The 23,809-nt window shown below is 44.3% G+C and overlaps 1 protein-coding gene across 4 annotated transcripts in view; it reads right to left on the reverse strand.

Annotated features, from left to right (window-relative positions):
• Positions 1-531: 531 nt before the first annotated feature.
• The window catches only part of SIPA1L1 (signal-induced proliferation-associated 1 like 1), a 221,344-nt gene continuing 198,066 nt past the window's right edge, over positions 532-23,809 (reverse strand). For 2 of the 4 annotated variants that reach the window (XM_011949634.1, XM_011949633.1), the window contains 7 exons: positions 15,688-15,927; positions 14,750-14,915; positions 9,313-9,559; positions 5,794-5,940; positions 4,216-4,330; positions 3,235-3,319; positions 532-2,545 (listed from right to left, as the gene is read on the reverse strand). In XM_011949634.1, coding sequence (XP_011805024.1) covers positions 2,402-2,545; positions 3,235-3,319; positions 4,216-4,330; positions 5,794-5,940; positions 9,313-9,559; positions 14,750-14,915; positions 15,688-15,927 — 1,144 coding nt within the window. In that variant the 3' untranslated portion in view covers positions 532-2,401. The remainder of the gene's footprint in view (positions 2,546-3,234; positions 3,320-4,215; positions 4,331-5,793; positions 5,941-9,312; positions 9,560-14,749; positions 14,916-15,687; positions 15,928-23,809) is intronic. The other 2 variants (XM_011949635.1, XM_011949636.1) reach the window with 1 other exon arrangement.

Genomic DNA, 23,809 nt, shown 5'->3' on the forward strand with positions numbered 1-23,809 from the left:
CAAGGAATAAACTCTACTGCCAGCACTCAATTAGCTGCACCGCTGGAGAGGAACAGTGACATGGTGGATTAAAAAAAAAAAATTGGTTGTTTGACTTTGGAATGCACTGATTTTTTTTTTCAGTAGATTAACTTTTCTAATTATATTTTGCACAGCCTAATATTAACAGGCATTTGTATTCCCCGGGCACACAACATCTGACATTGAGAGCTAGGAGATGCAGCCCAAAAATGTGCTGGTCTCAGAGAATAACAATGTTATGAAAAATCCACGCGTGGATAATGAAGAGGAAGCTAATTATAAAGTGCTCTGCAAATATTAAATCATAAGCAGAGAAGGCAAAATAGTAATTATCTATCGACATGTGGACAGAGTAAAAAAGTTTATTAACATTCTAAAAAGGACAGAAAATTTTCAAGAATCATCATTAGTGTTAATAAAGCTTGATGAAAAAATTCGGATGCAAGGAGGGTCAATGAGTTATTGGGCGGTCTTTCAAGTAAGGAAACCTCAAGCAATAATACCAAAGCGTTTTAAAAGAGCATTTAAAATGAATTTTATTCTTTGAATTTTACAAGTAGTCTTTAGAGGCTTCAAACAAGAACTCTGTTGCAAAACTCTAATAAATAGCTTGCCCCAAGTCCCCAAACAAAATGTAAAATGAAATGAGAACTAAACTCAGAAGGATAAGCAAGACTTCAGAATGCTTGGATGTTAGCAATATTTCTCATTTACAAAGAGGTATCAGGCAATGTACAATCTCCTTCATACAAGTCAAAGAGAGAAAGAGACAGACAATTGAAATCTTTACAAAGCACTCCGAAATCTTCCTATTTCCATGATAGAAATGTCACCAGAAAAAAAAAATCCCATGGAGAAATCACAATCAAGAATGAAACTGTAGCATAAAAATCTGGTAGTGAATGTAGCGGGGAGAAGAGAGGAAAATCCATCCTGTTTTCTTTCAGGGATGGAGAGAGGAATTCCTTGGGGGAGGGAACTTCCAATCAGATGCCGCCAGAGTGCTGAATGTTCCCTTAGACCAGAGTTGCCACTGAAAGGGCAGAGGGGTCGGTTTAGTGACAGTTCCAAAGGCAACAAACAAAGGGGTCTCCTCAGGTCAGTCAACACTGGCCAGCCCCATGTCTCTGTGCTCTACAGCAGCGAGGGCCTTGGAAGAGTGACCCAGGGGCCCGAAGCAGCCTGCATCACAAGACAGGAAAAATAGCACATCAATAATTTCTGCAGCGGAATCCTTTGGATGGCCACGAAAGGATGCAGAAAATACCGTGCTGAAATTTCACACTGGGACATGCAGATTTCAAAAGCCCATTCCTATCACAATCATTGCTTCTAACAATCAAGGATTAAAATTCACAAACATTCACTGTTAGCTTTTCCTAGTTACAAATACTGGTGAAGTCTTGCTCTGGAGAGAAAGATTTAGAGATATGGTCATTTTGAGCAAGCTAGAAAAACCAATTGTGCCACATTTTTGTCTTTAAAAATCTTTAAAACGACGTATACTTTGACCAAAATGCATTCAAAATGCATACAGATAATAAGGTTTTAGTTTGGGGGCATTCTGAAATCAATTACTGTTTGGAGCCAGGAAGCTGTAAGATAGGTTGATTCCAATTTAGTGGGGCTCAATTAAGCCAAACAAAAAAGAGTCCTGCAGCACAAGTGGGACCATCTTCCTGGGGAAAGGGAGAAGCAGGAAATGACCTCACAATGCAGGACTGAGAAGGGGTGTGGCCTGCAAGCACTGTCAGAGGTGCTCTGGTTTACTGACTTGCTGTTAAATAACCCTGGTCCTGCTGATCTCTGGAAGACAGGTACAAACAGCACTAGCTCATGCACGAGTCATTCAAGGGAGGTAGGCATTTTCTCAAAGCAACTCCCTCTCCAGGCATTTTAGGGAAGAAGGTAAGGAAATATCCCTCTCCACTCCCCAAACAAGTTATAAAAACATTCTTTTTCTAGGAATAATGACATTTGTTAGAATAACAAGGGAAAGCTTGGGTTACCTGAAGTTGATAAGAAAGCTGATGGGAATAGAGGCAGATGGGCCAGGAGGCGCCCTGGTCCAAGGCCCAGTTTCTTCTTAAATACATAACAGATAAAGATATTGTGCAAAAAAATAAAGACATTCACATTTTAGCAGTTAAACTTTTATTTTACTGTTTAAAATTTTTATTTACTTTTTTTGTTTTTCTTTTCTACAAAAGGCAGGTGATGATTGTTGATCTGCAACTATTGTGTTGTGCACTCCCCGAAAAGGGGCAGAGTAGGAAGCCAGGGAAGGTGCTCTGAGAATGCTTTCTATGGAAGGAAAAGGGCTGCAGGACACTCACTGGAGGGAGTGTCCAGGCCCTTCCCCTGTCCTCCTCAGCCTTCCCTAGCTCATGTCTATGGTGTTGAAGACCCATTCCGTGAACTTCTTCAGCTTGTCCGAGGCATTCTGGGACTCCTCCTGTAGCCTCAGGTTGTCCTCTCGCAGGTGCTGCACCTCCGCCTGAAGGTGGGCTTTGTCTTCTTTTTCCTGGGAGGTAGAGTGAAGTAGAAAAGCTAAGAGGTGTGGCCCCACCTTGGCCAGCTCTTCTGAGAAGTAGCTACGGACCTGTTTTGATCTTTTGCCCATTTCTGTTTTTTGTTCCTCCAAACACCTGTCTAAACAGCCTGGTATCAGGTGCTAAGACACTCTCAGCTCAGGGAACAGGGCTTCTAGAGAGATTCAACCTCGCAGGATTAGCTGTAAGTAATGCTGGAATGTAAGTACATTAATGTGTATTTTAACGTCCTTGCTAGTCAGGATTGTCTTAAATTTTAGACAATTGTTTTGGTGGTTGATGTCTTGGTATAGTCAAGGCCGCCCAAAAAACAAAACATTCAGTTCTTTTGGTGCAAAAGCCCCAGTAACACCAACTACATGGGAGTCTGGGCTACCAACACATTACACAAGGAGTGGGGAGGGCGGGAGAGGACCCAGGTGGGGCTGGCTGGGGTTCAAAGCTTTTCACAAATTAGTGAACAGTTTTTCTGTATGCCTGACGCCGAACGCCTCCTTGCAGTGTGTGTTCCAGTGGCAACTGAGATCCCTGCAGCCCCAAACACGTGCAGGCACTGGGAAGACACCCACATCTTATTTCACTACGCTACTTAAAAAGGGCTCTCAAGGTTCAAGGGCAGTTTGCACAGACTGGGCAATTTGCTTTGAGAATACGTGTTTACCTTCTTCAAATCTTCCCGAAGCATCTTCAGCATACCTTCCAGCTGGTCCACTTTAGAAGCCAGAGTGGGAGAGGAATCTTTACTGCTGGGAACAAGAAACAAAAGACCATGTTGGCAGGGGCCTCCATGGCTGGGATTTCTTTTTTTTTTAATCTGAGGAGGCTGTATTTATAAAATGGTTTTCAATGTCAAATTACTCGGTATGGCGACCCAGTGAGTATTTTTACTTTACAAAATAAAATGGTAATCTTAAAAAAAGGTAATACAAGCTTGAACTGCAGGAAATCAATAGCTTCCTTTGTTAAAGATGCTGCATCTTCACGACTAAAGAATGAAGCACAATAGTGAAAATGGTCTCTCTGGCAGCACAAGAGGTACTTTCTGGCAGACATAATTGTCAAACAGTAAAATGATTCCCAGGGAGGCTCTGGGATCTCTAGTGGGCTTTGAAAGAGGAGTTGCTCCCCTGTGTGTGGGAAGGAAGCTGGGGAGCTGATGTGATAGGCAGGTCGTCTCTGGTCCTCAAGTGTGTGGTCTTAGCTACTCATGCAATTGCAGCTAAGGCATCATGGCTACATCTCAAACCACTAGGACTCAGCAAGCGCATGTAGAAGCATGACCATCAGTGACACTGTGGAAGATACTGAAAACCCAGACTGCAGGACTACACAGCACAGAGCGCGGGGATACTTAGAGCAAATGCTCTCTCCTACCTGACCCAACTGGTCCTGAGGGCATAAATGTATTATGGCATTAAATAATAATGAATATTCGTCATTATGGCCATGTAAGTCATCAAGAATAGTTTAATTATATCTACTGTATTTAGTTACAAAGCTTTCTGACTAAAATGTAAAGTGGCCCTGCGGTGATGAGCTTCACTCAGCTACTCTGTGTGGCTTCCATCTCTTCTCCCCACAGCTGCAGTCACTGGCAGGTGTGACACAAGGTACAGAGTGCTGCCCTCGCACGGGGACCAACCTGCTGAAAGGCTTCATCTGGGCCAGAGCCTGGTCCTCCAGCTGATCACTGTTGGATGCAGCACTCACGGGGCGATGGTTTTCATCACTAGCAGCAAAAAACGAGGCTCTCTGGACTGGAAAGGAGAGAAGAAACCATTGAGTATTTTGGAACCACATCCCTGGGCCCTATCTATCAAAGTCAACAAGTGGTCTAGTTGGCAGTCATGTCTAGTATTTCCAAGCTCTCACAGGGAAAAATATGACTGTTTTAGCTGTAAGAGGATTGTACCATTGTAATTTCCCTTTAAAAAACATTTGTGAGTCAATTTCTAGTTCCCCCTCTTCCCTGCTCATCACAGTAGCATTCTATGAAATGTTTCTCTGGAAACAGTCCTGTGCCAAATTTCCAGACCAAGGCTTTCCACTCAGCAATGAAATAAATGCATTCGAGAGCTAGCATTATACTTAAAACTTCTTGAAGTATGTCTTCCACAAGATTCCTGGACACTCTGGTTGGCTTTAACATAAATCCATACCACCTGTGTTCCAAAACATACCAAGTTAAAATTTAAGCCAAGAAAACTAAATCGAATTTAAAATAATCTCCTATTAAAAACCAAAACTTCTACCATTTGTATATGAAGGAGATTAACCAACAAATTGAAAAATCAAGTCAGAACTAGGTATTTCCATCTGCTAAATAAACAGCATGAAGGTAAAAGGATCCGCTGCTGACCACTCCATGGTTGCCCGACTTACAGGTTCTGTGGCCTAGTAAATTTCCCCCAAAATTCAAACTTGACTAAATAGCAATTTTCAATTCTCCTAATTAAGAGCAACAACAACAACAAAAACAGGAAAAAAAAAATCACCTGCTATAATTTTGTAAAGAATAAGAACTATAAATTTTAGAAAGATCTTTAAATGTAGAAAAAAGTCAGTCTTCATTCAAAAAACAAAACAAAAAACCCAGCTGACAATCTTATGTCTACACACACATACTGCACTACTTTTTCTGTTTTCATTACAGCAGACAAGATCAGTACCAGTCTGAGGACCTGCATTTAAGAACTGCCAGCCTAAAGCGAGCACATGGCCAGCAGGCTGGCAAGGAGACGATGCAGACAGACAACGTGCTACTGCACACAGAGACGAGGGAGAACGGCAAGGGAGACGCCCCACATTTGTCAGGACAGGCGCGTGGCCAAGCAGGGCAAGCACTGTGACACTTAGCAACAACGTCTTTGCGGCGTGATGAAAGATCCTCTCTGGACATGTGTTCTTTTCAGTCAAGGGACAGCTGAGATTCCTCTCCCCACTGCCCTTCCCATACACAGAGGAGGTGAGGCATTCATGTTATGAATCCTGTGGAGGAAACACCAGGTGGCATCTGATTACATAAAACATGTGCTTAAGTGTCCAGCTTAGGGTCTGGTCTCTACTGAGTGCTCAGTAACTGGTAGCTCATCTGGTGAGGCACATATGTTGTGAGTGTGTCCAGAGAAGTAGCGTGGACGGAGACTGCTCACTCCGCCGGCACCCCGCAGGGTAGCCCTGAAGGATCCTGGGCTGTCCTGTGTGGATTCAGTGGACTCACCCTCGTAGGCTTTGGCAGCATCTACCAGGTTGGACCAATCCAAGTCCGCAGCAGTGTCAGGCAGGGGCATCAGGCCAGGGTCAGGCATAGGCTGCCTACGGGTCTCCTGGATGTCAGTGAGGGAGCTGTCGGAGGCCGAGAACTCTCCTGCAGGAAAGGAGGAGGAATGAGATGCTTCTTGTGCCTGTGGGAGAGCCACTCAAAACTTACCTGTTTCCTGTTACCACAACAGATTGTCAGCCATTTGTGACTGTTACCAATGTCCAGGTTAGCAGGCTGTTAGTGGCTATTCTAAAGCTGACTTGAAATAGGAATGGGCTTCCTCTAGTCTGTCTTCATTGTTTTACAACCTCCTGTTATCTCCCTTCCAACAGTGAGTCATGACCAAGTTGGTTTTGCACTGAGGCACTCAGTCTGCTTTTGTGAGAGCTGTCTGTCCACAGCAGGGCCTGGGCAGCTCTAGCACCTCCTTTCCCGCAGAGTCAAGCGATTTGGGCCAGGAAGAAGAGGCCTACTTCAACAGAGAGCTGGATTTTGGAGCCAGACCAGGGATGTTTCTTCCTATTCGAGGGGACAATAGGGCTTATTTTTTTTATTTTTTGAGACAGAGTCTCACTCTGTAGCCCAGTCTGGAGTGCAGTTGCACGATCTTGGCTCATTGCAACCTCCGCCCCCCCAGGTTCAAGCAATTCTCCTGCCTCAGCCTCCCAAGTAGCTAGGGCTAAAGGTATGTACCACCATGCCCAGCTAATTTTTCTATTTTTAGTAGAGATGGGGTTTCACTGTGTTGGCTAGGCTGGTCTTGAATTCCTGACCTCGTCATGATCCACCTGCCTCAGCCTCCCAAAGTGCTAGGATTACAGGCGTGAGCCACTGCACCCAGTTTAACAGGGTTTGTTTTTATCTGGCCTGGGAGTGGTGAGGGACAGAAGGCCCATGCCTGCCCTGTCTGCTATTCAGGGGCAGCCCACTGGGTTCCATGGTCAAAGGTGTCCAAGGGGGTGTGAGGGGCAAATCAAGGGATGTTTAAGTGTGCTGGGTTACTCAGACAGAGCTAAGACAGGAAGGTGATTTTAGGGGTGGAACTGCTATTATTCTTGCCAAGGGTGCAGTCATCACACGAGCTATTCTTTGGATCAATTTTGGGTTGCAGCAGTCTAACATCCCAAGCTCTTCTAAGGGGACAATTTATTGAATACAAATATTAAACCATTGTAACAACAAACTGACATATTAACAACTAAGCTCTGCTTAGCCTGGGGCAGGGAGGACTGGGCAGAGTGAGCCACCCTGAACACTGAAGGCAGCTCCTACTACTCAGGTTAATGCAGGCAGATAACAGGAAGGACGGCTGTTGGGGTCCAGGGAAAATGTTGCTCATGACATAAAAATGCCCTCAGTAGGCAGAAGCTGGGTGGAAGCGAGGGCAGAGCAAACCAGTCTGCGAGAAGGAGCAAGCACCCTTGGAAGGTGACTGCAACACTCAGGTCCATGGGAACACAAAGTTAAAGCTAAATGCTCAGCTAGAATACTTAAGTGACTCCAGAAAGACCTATTCACCAGGAGTTAAAGATTTCATGTATTATGACAGCCCGGTAAGCCAGTGTATTAAGTGCTTTGTTTTCCCTTTCAAATTACAAAAAGAACTTCTCTGAAGTACAGCTGCTGGTTATTACTGTGCTTAAAATTAGCAAAATTATGAGTAAATGGAAGTTAACAAATACTGCAAGATATTAAACGTTAAGTTCTACTTAAATGTGCTCCCACCAAGGGTAAGGAGGAGGAACAGATAATTCTGTAACTCACAACCTTTCTGCCCTTTTATCTCTGGGGCCCAACTTTCCACGTGGGAGATGAAAGAAGTCACCCTTCCTCATCCCCCAAACACATTTCAGTGGAAGTCACCAAGCAAGGTAGGGCTGAGGGATCAGCCCAATGAGGACTGCTTGGTTAGGATGTGAAATCACTGCAGCTGCTATCCCATTCAGGAAAACAAGACAAGCTGATGGGAAGGGCCTCAGAGAGGGCTGCCTGTTCCTTCCCTTCCACTGTGGACTCACATGGGGCCTTTAGTCCCAGGACTCCTCGTCTGGACAATGACCACGTGTGGGGAGGCAGATTTCTGGGCTGCTCTTTTGGAATGTAGGCTTCTACGACTCAGGGCCTACTCTGACATGACACATGCAGAAAAGACTTCACAAAGGGGTTACCTTTACACTGCAAAGGCAAAATTAAAAGTACAGGGAAATAAGAGAACAATCAAAGTAAGGCAGGAATAATGGAATTCAGGGAAGACAGACCCTGATGTAGGCAGAGAAGGAGAGAAAAAGGTTAGGGGCAGGAGGTCACTACCAGAAGGCTTATTCTGGAGTCTGATGATAAAAAGTGGTCATTTCATGTGCCAACCTTGGTTCATTGGAGGTGACTTCCTGGAGCAAAGAGAACCCAGATATAAGCTGCAGGTGGATGGGGGAGGGAGCAGGGGAAGCTGGCATGAGCCTTGTGTGATGCCTGCCGGGGCGAGCAGGGTGGGTGGGACTGTGCTGCTGAGCAGTGAGTAGGACGGAGACATGGAGGAACATTCATGAGTGTGGGCTGAGAGCTCAAAAATAAGGCAGCAAAAGCAAGAGATGTAAAGAAATTACTGTTCCAGAGAAGCAGCAGAAGGAAAAGAAACATGGATATGAATGGACACGAGAGACATAACAGCTGCAGCAGAGTTCGCAAAAGGAAAAAGGACAGAAGGGAGGAAGGGTGACGGCAGTGCATCTGGTAAATGATCAGGAACACTGGTTCCACGACAGGCATCTGCTGTGCTGGGCCACAGCTATGAGGGGAGGTGTCGAGCCCTGGAATGGGGTAGGACAGAGACAGGAAAAAGGGAAAAACCAAATTTTAAATCCCGAGTCCCAGAACATGGCCCTTAATAAAACAGGGATCTAGTTGGGTCACAAAGCAAACAACGCATATGTGGACCAGGTGCAAGAACATGGAGGTACCCATTATCCACAGGCCTTTTCCTTACATAATGCTTGCCTGCTCACTGCATGAATAAATCAATGAGTCAACAAATGAGTGGTTGACACCACAGGCAATTTCCTTACAGCCTGGGAAAGACTGAGAGGAATGGCAAGTCTGGGTTCTTACGGTGGCTATAGGAAGCCATGTATACAACTCTCTAAGAAATAACTAATCTAGTGCTAGCCAAATTTGCTCAATCAAAACAGCAGCTGGCATGGTTGCTAAGAATACCAATTCCCAGACTACTCTTTTGGAGATTCAAATTCAGGAGGTCTTGGGTCCAGTGTGGGAATCCGTTACTTCTGGCAAGCATCCTGGGTGACTGTGGTGGTCTGGGATTACAGGAGAGAGAGGGCAAATGACGAAGGGGCGGGTGAGCTGAGACCATCTGAGCATGGATACAGGACCCCACTCAGAGCACACCAAGTGGCAGCCACGTCTGGGGACACTGACAATCATCAACAGGGCTGTCCAGGCTGCAGCTGAAAGACCACTTACCATGCAGCGATTTCATTCCTAAGGTGTAAGAAGGCCTCCTCAATGGGAGTGACTTGGGAAGAGAAGGGTATGTGCTACTGAAGAGGACATCGTTGGGCAGGGCTTGGTCCAGAAGTGATGCCCTGGAGGTGAAAAAGTGCTCCCTCTGGCTACTGTAAATGCTCTCGTCCGACAGTGTTCTGTGCAAGGCCCGCCGTGAGGTGGGGGTGCTGGGGAAAGGAGACTGAGGAGAGGAGAGTGCGTGGAACTGAAAAACAGGATCGAGACAAAAGAAAGTCAATTTTCTGGTTCAGATCCCTGAGACCAAGGTTGGGGGAGGGTGGGATAACCAAGTTACTGGTTCAGATACACCCCCAGCAAGGAAGCTTCAGGGCCCATTGTCTATTTCTACATCCTCAAGGAGCTAACCCAAGAGTTCCTGGTCATTATTCCTCAGTCTGGCACGCTGCCTACAGTCTATCGGTGCTCCCTACGTGATTCAGGTATGTGATTAAGTGGATTTAACAAGATCGTGTGTGGTTAAAAACAAGACTTTAGGATTAGACAAATATGAGTTTTATTTAAATCCTGTGTCTCTCACCAAATCATACAATCTCTCTGAGCCTAATTCCTCGTTTGTACAATGGGAGCACAAAACCTCTCAGGATTACCACAGGGATTAAACAAAATGCTGGACTGAGCACAATGGCGGGTGTCAGTGGCATGAAGAAATGGTGTTATGGCCCCTGGGGGAACAGAGAGCCACAGTGCCAGGAGGGTGTCCTGATAAGCTTGTCAGATGATAACATGCTTGCTGGGCAACAAGGGCATTTGATCATCAAAATATTTTAACTCACATAGCAGGTAGCTCTTGATTACTAACTTACACCAACTGAACCTATCGAGGTAGATACATTTCATGAGTTTTGGAGAAAGTTTATTTTTTGAAGATGCATTTGTATTCATGAAATAAGAATAGGGTAGGCTGGGTGTGGTGGCTCATGCCTGTAATCCCAGCACTTTGGGAGGTCAAGGTGGGCAGATCACTTGAGGTCAGGAGTTCGAGACCAGCCTGGCCAACATGGTGAAACCCCCATCTCTACTAAAAATGCAAAAATTACCCAGCCGTGGTGGTGTGCGCCTGTAATCCCAGCTACTTGGGGGCTGAGACAGGAAAATCGCTTGAACCCAGGAGGCAGAGGTTGCTGTGAGCCATGACTGCGCCACTGAACTCCAGCCTGGGCAACAGAGTGAGACTCTATCTCAAAAAATAAAGAAAGAAATAATAGGGAAGTCGACTTTATAAATAACAAATAACTATATATTTATTTATACATGACAAATAGTTCCAGATGTATCTCTTATTGACATCTTTTGCCTTTGTGACCAAATTTGATTTTACTTGAGATTTTTTCTGCAAATAGCAAGCTTCTGAGAATCCCTTGCACTGAGAACAGCAGACACATTAAAAATAGCAACCTGAAAGGCAACAGAACATTTGACCCGTGAACAATAAAGTCATTCTGATTCAGTTCCTCTTAGGCCACTGCCTGCCTCGATAGGGAAAACGATGTGGAGAACAGGTGAAGACGTGAGGAGGCTGTCACCACTGGTTAAAAGCCACCCTGGGACTTCCCATGATACTTTGAAGGGGCAGACAGAGAATGATTTAGCAAATGCTCCATTTAGTGGGCTGAAATACACAGTGGATACACAGGGCCTAGCATGCTTCCACTCAACTAGCCAGGGATGAACCAGGTCCAGGCTACCAATGTGGTATGCATAGCTGCTGCATAAATACCAAAAGATAATTAATCAAACACATTGTGAATACACCCAAGGTGTTACCAACTGGGTAAAAATTACGTTCACTTTAAAAAATTCACGATGAATTAAATCCAAAGTACATATGTACTTGTCTAGAAACTAAATTGCTGTGATAAATGCTTTGAGAGAGAGAACTTGGAATGAAAGTGACAATTTCCCTTCTCTTTTTGTGGAGAAGAGTAAGCATTAGAGCCATTACATGGCTTGCTAACTAATTTTCTTAAAAAATAAAACCAGATTAAAAACAAAACCAAATAAAACATCTCCACCTGCAACGTTCTAGGACTATCACAGAAGGCTCCTGCCTGCCAGGTCAGATCTCAGATTTCGGTACGGAAAAACTGCTGCTAAATCGTTTTCAGCACCCCTGGTTTTAGTAAAGGGATTTCCTTTCCAGTATCTCCACCCTGACAGTTTTACAGGTGTGAAATCCTCCGCCAATTCTAGTTCCAGCCTCTTTGGGAAACGTTAATATGCTTCAAGGCCATGAACAGCTACCTTGAAGAGCTTCTTTAAGCAGTGTGCCCTATGAAAAGCTAAAACAGCCTGCACTGAAGGGAGGCAGGGCAGGAAGCAGAGAAAGCAACCTACCCCAAAGGTGTTCTGCTCATTCATTAAAAGGTAGGAGAACACAGCCTTGTCCAAGAATGTTGGGATGGCCCCTTGCCCCATCCTCTTCAACTTCAGTCTTAAAGGTTTACAGAACTATCCGCTTCCCAAGAGCCGCCCCTGCCTGCCTTGCAGGTTGTACCTGGGATCGCCCAGGAGCGCTGCCTGGTGTTACCAGCCCTCGGGAAAGAATCACAGTGGAGTGGGATGGCACTGGAAGTGGGATCACACCTGGAGGGATTTCAGAGGACATTCGAGAAGGGGGCTGCTTCGAACTTGTGCTCCAAGGAGGCCCTAAAGGTTCCTTACAGCACCACTGCTATGGAGAGGTTCAAGTGGGACCCAGGAGTCCAGGCCATCCCATCCCTCCCATAAGAGAAACTCTGCTGTCTGAATTCTATATAATGGGGTTCCATGTGTGATTTAAAAAAAAAAAGGCTTCCTGAGCTTTAAGACTGGTTGGGCACCACTGATCTCCTCTGGTCCTCTATCTCACAGTGAGGAATGGGGCCTGGAGAAGTGACGTTTTGCTTCATGCCAGTCTCCTGTTCTCTCATCCTTTTCAGTGCCCCTGGTTATTAGTGACGTGTGTCACCTGCACTGACAAGAAGCTTTTCCTAATTACTGGAGCCACATGAAGCCTCCTCCTTTGGTATATACCTGAGAGCACTGGCACAGAACAACTGTCTGTTCACTTGTCAGACTGTATGCCACCCTTGGGGAAAATAAGGTTATCCCATCTCTGCTTGCCAGTGAGGTTTCTTAGAGTGCTGCAACTCTGCCACTGTTCTTGAGGTCCTTGCTCTCCTGGCAAACGAGCTTGGGAGTGACCCTGCCACTCAATATTAACAAAAGCTCATAGGTAGCATTGGCGATCCAGGAAAACCAGTGTGGCACATGAGTGGCTTCGGAGTGTCACAGCCCAAAGCTGGCCATGACACCTAGTATCCTGAAGTCTGAGGCAGTGGTTTGGAGCCTTGAGCCAGGAGTGGCCTGGAAGACCTCTCAAGGGCATGCCAGCCTTACTGACACAGCAGAGCTTCCATCATTCAGAGGACGACTCTCAGAAGACAAAGGGAGCTAAGCTAACTCATCTGAAACTAAACCTGCTCAAATAAGATGAAACTGGAGAGAGAAAACCTGAGCCTATTCCCAGTTCCTGCTGTGATGGTTTAGCCAGCACAAGCACTTTCTTCACAGAGTCTCACAGTAATACAGTCACAACATAAAGAAAGCACACTCCTGTTTCAAATAGGAATGCTAAAGTAATTCATTTTGGAAATAAAAGCCAAGACCTGGAATAAGGACAAAATCAAACATTTGCCTTCAATTATTTCTACTGCGTAAGTAAATCAGAAGAATGAAGGCTCCGAGCCTGCCCCTTGCCAAAAATGTTAAACTAGGAGTTGGAAGAAAAACTCCACTCAGGGCAGGTTTTATTTCCCTTTAACCTCAAAAGAAAAATCTGAAATAATTTTTATTTTGAAACTGGTACTGAAACATTTTAATAGACCTCTTTGGGTTTTGATGGATAAAGAAAGAAGTTTCAAGCACTATCTTTTGCAAGGTTGCTAAGGAAACCATTTGTGCCCTGAATGATGAGTCAGAACTGTTAAGTGCTGGCTTATGAGACGGAAATTACAGAAATCAAGAGTGGCTACATCTGTACAATGATTTATTAACATAAACATGTTAAGAAATCATTTATTTCTAGACGAAACTCTAGAGTGGTCCTTGGGGGTACATTCAGTTCCTATGAATGTCGATTTTTTAGGTTTAGGGGGTTTATCTGGTCTGTCTGGGGAGATGCGCGTGCACGCGCGCGCGCACACACACACACACACACACACACACACAGACATGGTGCTGGGGAAGCCTGAGGGCGCCAGCCCCACACAGCTGCTCCACCCGCCATGCCTCTTGCACTCTGATCACAGTGTGAAGCTGGTGTGTGGTTTAGGAAATATTCTAGCTTCCACTTCAATCAATTCAATTCTCAAGGTCCTTCTTAAAGCTTTCCAGTCTCTTCAAATAGACTACAAATCATCCACCCAAGAACCTAGAGAACAGAAAACTTCAAAGTTTGCAGCCATAACCTTTCCGGGGGTGCACTTCCTTCTCCTAGGAGACCCAGAAGACCTCAGACAGAAATACCTACACTCAGAGTGACATAAATTCAGGCCCAGCTCAATAAACACCCATTCCAATCCTCAGGGGTGTGAGACTCCACACTTTATAGAACAAGAAAGGAGAGAGCCTTAATTTGAGTCTCCAAAGGTCCTACAAGCTGAGACAAGTACACAAACCTTTCCATGTGGTCACATAAAGGTCTGGGTGACACAAACATACACGCTGGACAGGTATTCAGGACTTGGTGCAGAGAGACTGGGTTTTAGAGAAGACACTTACAGTCTGAAATTCTGAGATAAAATAGAAGGCTTTATGAAGTCAAGAGAGTTTGGAAAGTAATGAAGGTGTGTGGGTAGACTTAGATTCTGGACTGAAGCAGCAGCTGCACATTTACTTTTGGGGGTGTGGCGATGAGAGTGACTGTCTATCAGGCAGTTTCTCTGAGTGAAGAGAATACCATATATGGCCAGTAGGTTTGCTGGACAGGGTCAGGAGCAAACAGGGCCATTTCTGAGAAGAGGAGGACCCTCCGGACAGAAGACAGTAAAACCCTTATGGAAAACGTTCTAGCTTTCCATAGGAGCCACAGGTGTCTCTGCACAGATTCCAAGAAGTCATATCGCCTAAGTGATGTTCAGGGAATCATGCACTCTGAGCAGGATACAGTAGAAGAATAAACAGCTGCAAGGGTAGGACCATGTTAATAGAAACCATGACTAATGAGACGTGGCTGCAGGGACAGAGCATTGTCAAACACTGTGGACCAGTTATTAGGGAAATGGGATGATAGCAGGAAGTGAGACTCACTTTCTGGAAAGCATGACTACGGTTAACAGCCCCATCATGTCTGGCTTGTTTCTAACTGCCATCTACCCTGAGCTCTGTCTTGTACCTTAAAACTCTTCTGTGATTCAGGAGTTGGGCTTTCAAGGTCGATTAGTTTCTTTAGATCTTCTTCAATGGTGGACTTGGAGGTTGGCTTAGGAGATGCCCGGAGGTCTCTGGTTGAGGCACGCAGCCTGGTGTGGGCTATTTCATTGCCATCGCTCTGATGACGCCTGGAAAAAAAGGGAAGAGATGATAGATACCAACTCAACAAGGTTGGCTCAAGGGCACGATAGGCTCTAAAGAATGTAAGTCAATAGAGAAATATTATGTGGAGAAACAGATAATTACTTCTGCTTATATCAGAATCTACTCATATAAATGCTTACTGAAGAAATAAAACCAATTTGAAACACAAAATAAAATCTGATGAATAAGTCACTCTTTTAAAGAAAGCTATTAGTTTTACTAAGCCAAAATTAGCAACAGATTTACTAAGAGACCACAAGGTATACATCTAAAATGCAACCTTTGCACAAATGAAAACAAAATAATTGAATGAATCATTTAATGTTTTGCTGTACTACCTTGTCAAAAAGTCCTTTATTTTCAGGGGTACTCACTCACTTTCTAATATTCCCTCTGGTGCCTACTGGCCTAGTTAAGAATTACACAGGAAGGCTGTGATTAATATAATCAAAGGGACTAGTATGGTCTTAGCACCAGAGGGGCAATTATTCTGAAGTGTATCCTTCAAACACAATCCTTTTGAGATCTAAGATTCTCAAATCCTAACATTTTGCAATACATCTTGTTTAAGGAACGAGGCAGAGAAATAATTTAAGAAAATATTACTTACGAAAAAACATAATAATCCCACCAACAGACCAACTCCTCCCAACCCCCTAGCCTGGTCTCTTTTGTTGTAAGAGATTACTCCAAGGTTTTCTATTCTCCATCATGTTAAAAGCAAGCCACCAGTAAGGGAAGCAAAATAACTCTTACTTTCTCGTGTCCATAAACCCCACGGAGTTTATGGTTCCTTCGGGTTTTTTCCATCCAATTAGGTACTTGCTAGTAGCGCCCTGGCGAGGGTAAAAACTCCTAGGACCAGAGGAGGAGGAGGAGGAGGAGGAGAAGGACGGTGCGAGCTGTGAGGGGGCGGCTGGATGAAGCTCTTCTTTAGGTGAACTTCGGGCACTGGTGAAAACCACTGGGCTGGCAGAGTGTCGGGAGCTCATGGTACTGAGGAGAAGCAGGGCAAAGACATGTGTATCTCAGGATCATTATGTCAGCTATGAAAGTGTTGCCCGGGGTACGGGTGATGGCTGGGTTGAACAACAGTTAATTTTTCATGAACTATTAACAGCGATGGCTGGCTGGCCTTCCTGGCTTTCTCACTATAATTTAAATGTCTGCTCTCAAAATGACAGATGGCTACTAGTGCTTAGTCTGCACTTTAAAAAGTCAAAATACTTAAGACTGTCAGGAACACTTTCAAACACACTGTCACCACCGAAGTTTGTCACAGAAGTCTGGCAGTGGCAAGAGACAGGAGAAAGAGAAGCAAAAGGTCTACCATCTCCATGCCTCTGTCTTGCCTTCCTCACAGCTAGGGATTGTGAGATGCTCTCTAGGACCAAGCTGAGGAGGCTCAGGAGAGGAGCCTGAATCAGGGCTATGGCTCTTCAGCCTCACATCCAAGGCCAATGGGCACAGGGAGCGCTCCCTCCCCATGGCAGCTGGCATTCGTGTCGGCTCTGGAGCCTGTTCATCAATATGTTTCAAACATCAGTTAAAGATTACAAAACTAGGGCTGGATGTAGTGGCTTATGCCTTAACCCTACCACTCTGGGAGGCCGAGGTAGGCGGATCGTCTAAGGTCACAAGTTCGAGACCAGTCTGACCAACATGGTGAAACCCCGTCTCTAAAAAAAAAAAAAATTATCTGGGCATGGTGGTGTGTGCCTGTAATCCCAACTACTCGGGAAGCTGAGGCAGGAGAATCGCTTGAACCTGGGAAGTGGAAGTTGTGGTGAGCCAAGATTGCACCACTGCACTTCAGTCTGGGTGACAGAGAGAGACTCCATCTCAAAAATAAAAAAGATAATAAAACTAAAGTCTACATGACTAAAGAGTCCAAAATTTAGGGGTTTCAAGAATTCCAGAACAGAAAAAGGCAGGATTTTCAAAATAAGGTATGAGAGTTTTAGTTAACTAAAACTCATATTAAAGGTAGAAGGCCTTTAACTGTAGGATTTTCATACTTCCTGCCCAGTGGTCTCACAGGACCACACTATTTGAGCCTTTCTGAGTTCTCCAGCATGGGGTGAAACCAAAGATGGCTCACTCTTGCTACAATAGACTTTCAGTTATTTTTACTTGAGGTTTAATCAACAGTATGTGGTCCCAAAGCATTCCTCAATGGCACTTTCATTTGTCAAAAACGAACGGTCCTGACCTAAATAAAGGATGGACTTTAGTTAATAATACTGTATCAACATTGACTTGGGGAGGAAGATAACTGAATAGAACCCTCTAACAACTGTCCCTCCACAGGAACACCAAATTGAACAACTATCCACACAATAAAGCACCTTCATAAGAATCCAAAATCAGGTGAGCGATCACAGTACCTGCTTGTCACATCATATCAAGGGGAAAGAGTCACTGAAGAGGGTGGTAAAGATGGTCCTGCATCGCCTACGCCCCCTCCCCCACCCCTGGCACAGCTGCTTGGAGAGAGAATCTGTGCACATCGGGGAGGGAGAGGGTGTGGGACTTTGCACTGGAACTCACTGCTGGCCTGTCACAGTAGAGCACAACACTGAGCAGAATTTTGCTGGCACCCACGGACGGAGCATTTAGACCAGCTCTGGGTCAGAGGGGAATTCTCAGCCAGAGTGGGAGGAAGCTGAGTCCCAGCTGGTTCTGCCACCCAATACCGTGCTATCTTCAGGTCTGACCCCGTGCAGTGCCAGCTGTGGTGGCCATGCGAGTGCTTGAATCACCCTCCCCAACTCCAGGCAACCCAGGACAGAGACAGACTACTTCTGAGAGGGAAGAGGGAAGAGAGAAGAGACATTGCCTAGCAACCCAGAGAATTCTCCCTTATCTTGCCCAAACCCATCAAGGCAGCGCCTCTTGGAGTTGGTGAGAGTTAAAGCGTTCCTGGACTGAGGGCGCCCCCTAGTGCTGATACATCTACAGTGATCACAAGCTTAGATCACAATAGTCCTATTTGAATACATGGAAAGCCTTCTCCGGAAGAACTGGTACAAACAAGCCCAGGCTGCCAAGATTGGAATAAATACCTAACTCTTCATATGCCCAGACACTGATGAATGTACACAGGCATCAGGAACATCCAGGAAGACATAACCTCATCAAATGAACCAAATAAGGCACCAGTGACCAATCCCAGAGTGACACAGAATTCAGAGAATTCAAAATACCTGTCCTTGAGCAAGTTCAATAAACTTCAAGATATCACAGAGAAGGAATTCTGAATTCTATCAAAAATTTAACAAAGAGATGGAAATAGTAATTTAAAAATCAAGCAGAATTTCTGGAGTTGAAAATTGAATTGACAAACTGAAAAATGTACCAGCTTCTCAACAATGGAATTGATCAAGCAGAAGGAAGAACTAGTGAGCTCAAGACAGGCCACATGAAAATACACAGTCACAGGAGAAAAAAGAAAAAAGAATAAAAAAGAATGAAACATGCCTACAAGAGCTAGGAAATAGACTCAAAAGGGTAAATTTGTTTTTCTTTTTTTTTTTTTGAGAGTCTCCACCCAGGCTGGAGTGCAGTGGCACTATCTTGGCTCACTGCAACCTCCGCTCCCAGGTTTTCTGCTTCAGCCTCCTAAGTAGCTGTGATTACAGGCACCCGCCAGCACGCCCGGCTAATTTTTGTATTTTTAGTGGAGACAGGGTTTCACTATGTTGGCCAGGATGGTCTCAAACTCCTGACCTCAGGTGATCTGCCAGCCTTGGCCTCACAAAAAGATAAGGATTACAAGCGTGAGCCACCGTGCCTGTACTGTCAAAGGGGTAAATCTAAGAGTTACTGGCCCTAAAGAGGATGTAGAGAGAGAAAGAGATCGGGGCACAAAGTTTATTCAAAAGAATAATGAACATTTCCAAACCTGGAGAAAAATATAAATATCAAGGTACAAGAAGGTCACAGAACTCCAAAAAGGTCCAACCCAAATAACACTACTTCAAGCATATATTAATCAAACTCTCAAAGGTCAAGGATAAAGAAAGGATATCTGAAAGCAGCAAGAAAAAAGAAGCAAATAACATAAAAAGGAGCTCCAATACATCTGGCAGCAAACTTCTTGGTGGAAACCTTACAGGCCCACAGTGTGTGGGATAACATATTTAAAGTGCTGAAGGAATACTGATTCTCAAGCTATAACAAATGTACTATGCTAATGTAAGATGACGCCAACAGGGAAAACTTGGTGAGGGGTTTATGAGAACTCTGTCTTTGCAACTTTTCTGTAAATCTGAAACTATTTTGATATTAAAAAGTCCCACAATAGGCCAGGTGCAGTGTCTCATGCCTGTAATCCCACGACTTTGGGGGCTGAGGCGGGCAGATAACCTGAGGTCAGGAATTTGAGACCAGCCTGGCCAACATGATGAAACCCTGTCTCTACTAAAAACACAAAAATAGCTGGGTGTGGTGGCACACACCTGTAGTCCCAGCTACTTGGGAGGCTAAGCCAGGAGAATCACTTGAACCTGAGAGGCAGAAGTTGCAGTGAGCCTAGATCAATAAACACTGGTGTTCAACACCATCAGTTACTAGGAAAATGCAAATTAAAACCACAATGAAGGACCACTACACACCTACCAGAATGGCTACATTAAAAAGACTTATAATATCAAGTGCCAGAAAGGATGTGAAGCACTAGAGCTCTCATACACTGCTGGTGGGAGTGCTACTTGTTACAACCACTTTGGAAAACTAGTTCAGAGGCTCTACTAAGTTGAACATACGTATATTCTTGACATGGCTATTGTATTCCTAGAAACTCAAAAGAAACACATATGTCTGTGTACCAAAGGACATGTACAAGAATTCTTAGTATTGGCTGGGTACAGTGACTCACACCTGTAATGCCAGCACTTTGAGAGGCCAAGGTGGGCAGATTACTTGAGCTCAGGAGTTTGAGACCAGCCTGGGCAACATGGCAAAACCCTGTTTCTATAAAAAATAAAGAAATTAGCCAGGTGTGGTGGCGTGTGCCTGTAGACCCAGCTACTTGGGGGGCTGAGGTGGGAGGATGGCTTGAGCTCAGGATGTCGAGGCTGCAGTGAGCCAAGTTCACACCACTATACTCCAGCCTGGGTGACAAAATGAGACTCTATCTCAAAAAAAAAAAGAAGAGGAAAAAGAAAAAACAAAGATTCTGAATATCCCAAATTGGAAACAATCCAAATGTTCATCAACAGTAGAGTGGATAAATGAGCTGCTATATTCTCACACTGTAAATATAATATGGCAATGGAGATAAGCTAATGTTACCTGCAACACATGGATAAATCTTAGCAACATAATGTTGACTTAAAGACACAGGACACAAATTAATACAGATAGTATGATTCCATTTATATTCAGTCCCAAAACAGACAAAATAAGGCTATGATTTTCTTAATTTTTGTTTTTGTTTTTGAGACAAGATCTTGCTCCGTGGCTCAGGCTAGAGCGCAGTGGTGCAATCATAGATCACTATAGCCTCAGACTCCTGGGCTCAAGGGATCCTTCCACCTTAGCCCGCCAAGTAGTCAGGACTACAAGTGCGCATGGCCACACCTGGCTTACACATGTATTCTTAAAAAGATAACTGGTTAAATAAGATCAACCCCAATTCCGGTTTTATCTATGAACACAATGGGCTGACACTAGCTTCCAGGTGTGAAATGCCAGTGCCCTTCTTTTCACTAGTGGTTATAACTGAGACAGCCCCACTTAACAATTGATTAGATTTAGGCACAAAGGTATGAGAGAAACAAATGAACAATCCACTGGTATGGCTTTCTTCTTTAATGCACACAACTCAGAGCATGAAATTGTGCACTTTCGTACACATGGCCTCTAATTCAGTGGGCCTGTGAGCATCACCTGGGAGCTCTTCTAAAGCATACTTTCTTGTGTTCCAATCCTAGATATTTAATTTAGTAAAGGAGGAATAATGCCTGGAAGATTAGGTAAAATATCCTCCAAGTGTTCACAGCAGCTGAGGCCTACTGCTCACTCACATCCAGCTGAATTATACACACTGTTATGATGGTCAAAATCCAGTTCCATATTGTCTAGATGAAGAAGGTGAAGTCGTGGCAGCAGTGTTTCTCAAGCCACAGAATGTGGCCACCTGTATGTACTGATGTAACTGGGGAATCCTGGGCTTGTGTTAGATCTTCTGGAGCCCTAGAAATCTGTATTTTAATACACTTCCAAAGTATTCTCATGTTTTTTTGGGTTGAAGAAATACTGCATTAGCCCCTCAACTCCTCCCACTCTAAAATGAGTCTGTCTCTGGGCACAGCTGTGGGTGGGCTCCTTGCAGCTGCCTGACCGACCCACTGGCCTGAGACTGTATCAAGGGATGTGCACCTATGCACTTCACCTAAGAATCTCTGAAGTGGATTAAATTACAATACAACTAACATGAAGCTATCAGCTTCATACTTTTTAAGGTGAGCTGTGTGGCTGGGCTCTTTCATTATCCTGGAAATTTCGTGTTAATTTAATAGGCTTCAATTTCATTTCACTCAGAGAGTTAAATCTCTTCATAGGAATTACATAAGAAGGAAAGAACCAATAATATCTAACAAAAGAGCATTAGATACAACAGGAAATAATAACTGCAATATCTATTACTTTTCTGAATGTATAAGAAGTGAGTTTAACTGAGTATGGTCAAATTGGAATCACCAGAAATTTACTCAAGGTGTCTCTAAATTCTACATGAAGAAAGTACTAACTTTAATTTTTCTATAAGCTATAGGGCATTTCTCCTTTCCTAAAAAGGAACAATCTGAGATTCTGTTTGGCCATGTCAGGATGTTAATTTTGAAAAGGAAGAGAGGATACACAAGTACATGATACCCCATGTGAAAGAGGCTGGGCGCAGTGGCTCACGCCTGTAATGCCAGCACTTTGGGAGGCCAAGGTGGGCAGATCACAAGGTCAGGAGATCGAGACCATCCTGGCCAACTACTAAAATACAAAAAATTAGCCGGGCATGATGGCATGCACCTGTAGTCCCAGCTACTCAGGAGGCTGGGAGGCTGAGGCAAGGGAATCGCTTGAACCTAGGAGGCAGAGGTTGCAGTGAGCCAAGATCACGCTACTGCACTCCAGCATGGTGACAGAGTGAGACTGTTTCAAAAAAGAAAGAAAGAAAAAAAGAAAGAAAGAAAAGAGGCAATGAGGTCACCGAGGATCTGGGACAGCCTGAATCTGTCCAAACTTCTTATCTTGACCTGATGCTCAAATGAAACCACGGACCACATGTGCTGCAACCTGGTGATTTTACATTCCCAGCTATGGCAAAGCTTTATAGGAGGGGATGCTAGATGACCAATCTGCAAAAAAGACGCTACTCTCAGCGGGTGCTGCTTTACAAGGAGGAACTACATCTATTTGCTGACTTTGCCAAGTGATGAGCCACCCAGGATTGGGAAGCCTGAATGTCATCAATCAAAGGCCCTGAGTGCTGAACCTATGAGGTCTGAGGGGACCATTGTGAATTCCTGCATTGTCACTGAGACCATCACATCCTGTGAAAAACATCTGCCAGCCAGTGGCTGTCTGTGTTGTAGAAAGCTGCTGATGGGAAAACTTGGAGTCATCTACTATTTAGGCATGGCAAGGGGGTTTTAGACAAGCTTGGCCTCATAAAGATGATATTTTCAGGAAGTGGAGAGCAGCAATTAGTCACCTGTCAAATGGCTGTGGCAAAATCTGGGCAAAGGCTGAATGCTGGTCTAATACCAAGGGGAGGAGAGCTGATCGGGTTTCCTGTGATTGCTTGTACAAATAACAAGCCTTTGGGTGACAGATAATGTGGAGGATAATGATTAAGGAGGACTCCTCCCACTGTGTTCAGCACTAGCCAATTCTGTACTCTATCCAATAGAGTATGGAACACAACTTAGAAGACACTAATTCCAAAGGACTGGGGGGAAAACAAACAAGTGAAGTAGGGATGATTAAGTTGACAAAGAAGATATCCAAGTGACTGCAGTAAAGAAAAATTGTCCATCTATAAAAGGCAGATATTTCACAGTATAAGGGCATACTAACACATACAGCATAGGGAAATGAGTGGCTAGCTATATGCAGCAGCAGAAGCCTCAGGGATCATTGTGGACCAGAAGCTGAAAAGCCTGTAATGCTAAGCTATTTAATAAGGAGCTAACAAGATATCTATGAACATTATCATTTTATTGGGCATAGCTGAGAAGAGTGTCATGTGCAGGTTTTGCATCTAAAAAGGATAAAGAAAAAAAAGCCGGAAGCTTGAGAAGAGAAAATATGATTATAGGATGAAACACACAAAGTGTAGTTCTAAGAGCTGTGGGAGATACCTGCCTGTTAAAAGAAAAGTCACTAGAAAAGTGTTAAGGCAGGTGATGAAGAGTTTACAAAAGGAAATGACAAAAAACCTTTGGTCTTAAAATGACATTTACAGTCTGCAATACATTTGATCATCTTTTTTATTTTCAACAAACATATAAAAACAGCCATTTAGTAGGTGGAACAGGACTTTGGTTTGGTGGTACTAGGCTATGCTAATGTGTATGACATGGCACATTACCAGCTGCAGGCTTTATCCATCAGTCACTTAGTTTCTGACCTGCTGTCTATTGTGTAGACTGAACAAGCTGACTGCTGAAATGCAGTTTGCTGGCCAGTGAACTGAAAGATGCAATAGTAAGCCATCTACATTTGTCACCATGTGCTTGTATCTATTTAATTTGTGCACCTTAAGATCCTATGGTGTATTCCATGGCCAATATGCCATCTCCTAGATTACAGATGAGGCACAAGCCAGGTGAAATGGTACAACTGGCCACAGGACACATAGCTGATCAGTGGTAGA

Source organism: Colobus angolensis, unplaced genomic scaffold (genome assembly GCF_000951035.1).
Source record: "Colobus angolensis palliatus isolate OR3802 unplaced genomic scaffold, Cang.pa_1.0 Scaffold3, whole genome shotgun sequence".
Lineage (NCBI taxonomy): Eukaryota > Metazoa > Chordata > Mammalia > Primates > Cercopithecidae > Colobus > Colobus angolensis.